The 3579-nt window shown below is 49.5% G+C and overlaps 1 protein-coding gene across 1 annotated transcript; it reads right to left on the bottom strand.

Annotated features, from left to right (window-relative positions):
* Positions 1–2310: 2310 nt before the first annotated feature.
* On the bottom strand, positions 2311–3336 carry LOC126542608 (solute carrier family 22 member 13-like). Its single transcript, XM_050189742.2, has one exon. It carries the CDS (start codon positions 3334–3336, stop codon positions 2311–2313), a length of 1026 nt encoding a protein of 341 aa, XP_050045699.1.
* Positions 3337–3579: the final 243 nt, after the last annotated feature.

Below are 3579 nucleotides of genomic sequence, written 5' to 3'. Positions count from 1 at the left end.
AATGTGTTTACTTTTCGTAGGCGATGCACCTTAACCGACGATCTAGGTTTCAGGGTCACTATGCCGATCACATTCAGTGGCCGAGTGGTCCCTAAGTGACGCAGAGGGTTCTTTTTAACTAGTTAGCACGAGTGATTGATCTTTGTGTGCCGCTGAGAATGATAGTACAGCAAAATTTGTGTCTACCTCCAATAATTTACAAAGACAAGGGCAATGACCGGTTCTATCTTTTAATAACGAGCCGTATGTGTAGAAGGGCACCATTCTCACAAGTGTGCTTGTTGCTTCTCCACGATAGGCAATCTTCTCTACTCCTTCTCTACTCCTCGAATGCCTCTCCCAAAGAAACTGGTATATAATCTAGCCAAATCTCGTTCAAAACGCACACTCTAAAGATTCTCATGCATGTCGCTATGCTTGACACAGTGTATTTTATGATTGAGAAAAAATAAAATTTCAGCAATGCATTATCACAAACAGCGCTTTTTATTTGACAACTGTTTCTGCTAACGTCTGCTGAAGAACAGGAATGAACGTTGCCCTTTATTCACAACAGACTTCTTAGTTCGTGCAGTCGTGGATAGCCCGCGGCCAAATTCTTAAATATTCTTGTACAGAAGTGCCCTTCTTCATTGGTTGGCCATCTCTGCTAATACTAGGACTAGCATCAAGATTGGCGGGAATTTGCTATTAACTAGAGATTTGGCCTTAAAAGGAATGAAATCGTCAGTTGCAGTACATTTAATAACTGATTGAAGCTAAAAAGCAAAGAACTCGCCAAAGCTTCTTGTCCGCCTGACTTAGCGCCTCAATCCCGGTTCTCCATTGGTCGGCGGTGGCATATGTTGTCTTTGTTGCTTTTTCTTTTTCTTTCCGTGCTTCATCGATGTCCTGATACGTCCGCTACCTCACCGGCATTAATGACAAAACAAAACTGATGACACTTTCTTATGCGGGCATTGCGAGTTTCTGCATAGGCACCTTCCCATCTGTGGCTTAGAATTGAAACGAATACTATTTGGTCATTTAAACTTTGAATGACATGAAACAAAGATAACCATTTGAGTACAACTTTACAGTTTCGTAAATTTTTTTGGACGTTGCGCTTGTAAATTGACACAACTGGTCTGCAGTCGTCGAATGACCCTATTAAAACCAATAGGTATAAAATATCAAAACATTGAGCATGTGCGCTAGCAGCAGTTTTGGGGCAATCAGCTTAGGAGAAAGCACCAAGCTTCATTAGGCTAGCACTTACAGCTCCTTAAAAAGGAATGTGCACATGGCCCAAACTAGCGAAGGCTAAGTGCTGCTAATTTCAACATGAAGACAACAAGCTCGGCATGTGAACCAGAGTTTGTGAGGTGACGTTTGCTGGTGTAGTGGCCCTATCTTACGAACTAGTTTTGAGCATGTTTAATTTTAGCACACGTGAACTGAAATAGAACAGCATTGTATAACATACACGACGACGAAAATTCGACCAATAAAGCGGAGTGTTACGAGTAAATCAGCGTATTTCGATACTCTCGTTCAGTCTCTAAGTGTGCTGCAACCAGTGATCGGAAGTGAACCAATGCGTGCGACTGACTATGGATACTATTTGAAACTTTCTTGCTGCGAGTTCGATGTCCTTTCGCCCGCAGCGGCGACAGGCTTCGCTGCATAATGTCCAGGATGTCCTTGTGTTTTCCCATTTCCTCGGTGACATTCGTGCCAACACTCGTCTCAGGCTGCTGCATTACGACCATGATGTTCGCGAGAGCTCCGACGGATTCCATCGCGAAGCTCAAGTCCTCCCGGCCGATAGACTTGAGCTGTGCCAGACAGGCGGCCAGCACAACTCCCACGCGGCCGCTGGTGTAAGCGCCGCACATGACGGCGCTGCGAACGGCGGTGGGAAAGGGCTCTATGATGTAGAGGTAGTTGTTCGGAATAAGGACGCTTGCCGTCGCCTTGACTGCGATCACTAGGACGTAAGACACCTCGACAGGATTTGCATAAATAGCGATACCGCAAACCGCGGACAATCCGCCCAAAGAGCCACCAGGATCAGCAGCAGCTTCAGCCTTCGACACGAGTTCAAGGTGTAGTACATGGCCAGGTAGCTTGGAGCCAGTAGGATAACGGACGTAATCCTGACAACGCCCTGTTCTTGGAGGTGGCTGCTGCCCGTAATGATGAAGAAGGCGAACATGATGGTAAAGTTCGAAAAGAATACGCTGACCGCTCTCACATGGATCGCACCCGACTTGGCGATTGTCCTGAAGGACATGGACATGCTAGCATTGCTCCTGGTCAAGTCTGACCTTATGGCTTCAACAGCCAATTCTGCTTCGGTGCGCCGCGCGCCGTTGATCCTGGCTGCTTTGAACAAGACATCGACTCCTTCATGTGACCCGTACAAATCAGCCATATAGGTGACTCATAGACAACCGAGGCAGCCGACAGCAAGATCATCGTGGGGGCCACAACGATCACCTGCATTAAGCGCCAGCTGATATATTTTTGCAGTGTCAGCAGCAGGAAGAATGTATACGCCATGAGGGCGCCCAGGGAGCAGACGAAGCCGATGTAGAACGTGAGTAACTCGTGTGGTATGATCTCGAACAGCAGGATCATAGTCAAAAGGTGAGCAGTGCTGGCACACGCCGAGCTGACAAACCTGGTGACCAGGTAGAACACAAACGAATGCGTGAAGCAGCCTGCGACGGAGCTCAAGGTAAGCCCCAGCACGGCTCCCATGATCACCGGCTGGCGACCTGTTGTGTCTGCGGCGTAACCGGTCATGGGCACTACGAATAGTGTGCCACTCATGTATACCGCATCCGCTAGAGTCAGCAGCCAGGTCCTGTGGCACACGAGGCTCCAGAGACTGCGCGCGGACTGCTGTTTGGACTTGTCATCGTAATCCCACGGATCGCAGTGAACCACCGTGGTGTCGTCGACGTGACCGGGGTGCGCGTAGTCGAGGCACGCGCTGTATCGCTCGGCTTCGTCGACGGGAATCGCGATGCTCGTCCAGAGAGGCACGGACAGGTTCGCGTAGAGCTTGGTCGGCTTGCACCAATGATCCACGTGCGGAGAAATGAACTTGAAGACGTGGTTGTGACACTGCAGTACCATAAGGGCCACGATGCCGTAGGAGAAGATGCGCCGCTGGAAGTTTCCGTGGCCATAAGTGCTTGTGCCTTGCTGCATCTGCTTTTTCTCGGCTTCCGCATCCACGTTTCTCAATACACCCGTTGTACCCGACACAACTGTAGACGCCGACACAGCCGTAGCCTGCAAGACAGCCGTGGTGCCCGACACAGCCGTAGTCTTCGACACAGTCATGGGAATGATGTCCGACTTGGACTGACGATGAGAGTTTCTTCTCGCTTTTTCTCGGGGCAACCTGATGCAAGGAACGGGAATCCTCACAATCGAATTAACGCTACAATTAACGTACAAGTCGACGCTTCCCTGGAGCTCGAAATCGAAGCGCCGTCGCGAGCGTGGGATTCTTGTTCTTTTGTGGTGCGGGGCTCCCTTGTCTCGAGCCACCGAGAGAGCGCCTGTTTCTGCACAGCGCAACAG

Source organism: Dermacentor andersoni, chromosome 2 (genome assembly GCF_023375885.2).
Source record: "Dermacentor andersoni chromosome 2, qqDerAnde1_hic_scaffold, whole genome shotgun sequence".
NCBI classification, from domain to species: Eukaryota; Metazoa; Arthropoda; class Arachnida; order Ixodida; family Ixodidae; genus Dermacentor; species Dermacentor andersoni.
The sequence above is the reverse complement of the archived record's forward strand: the minus strand, read 5'-3'. Positions and strand labels throughout refer to the sequence as shown.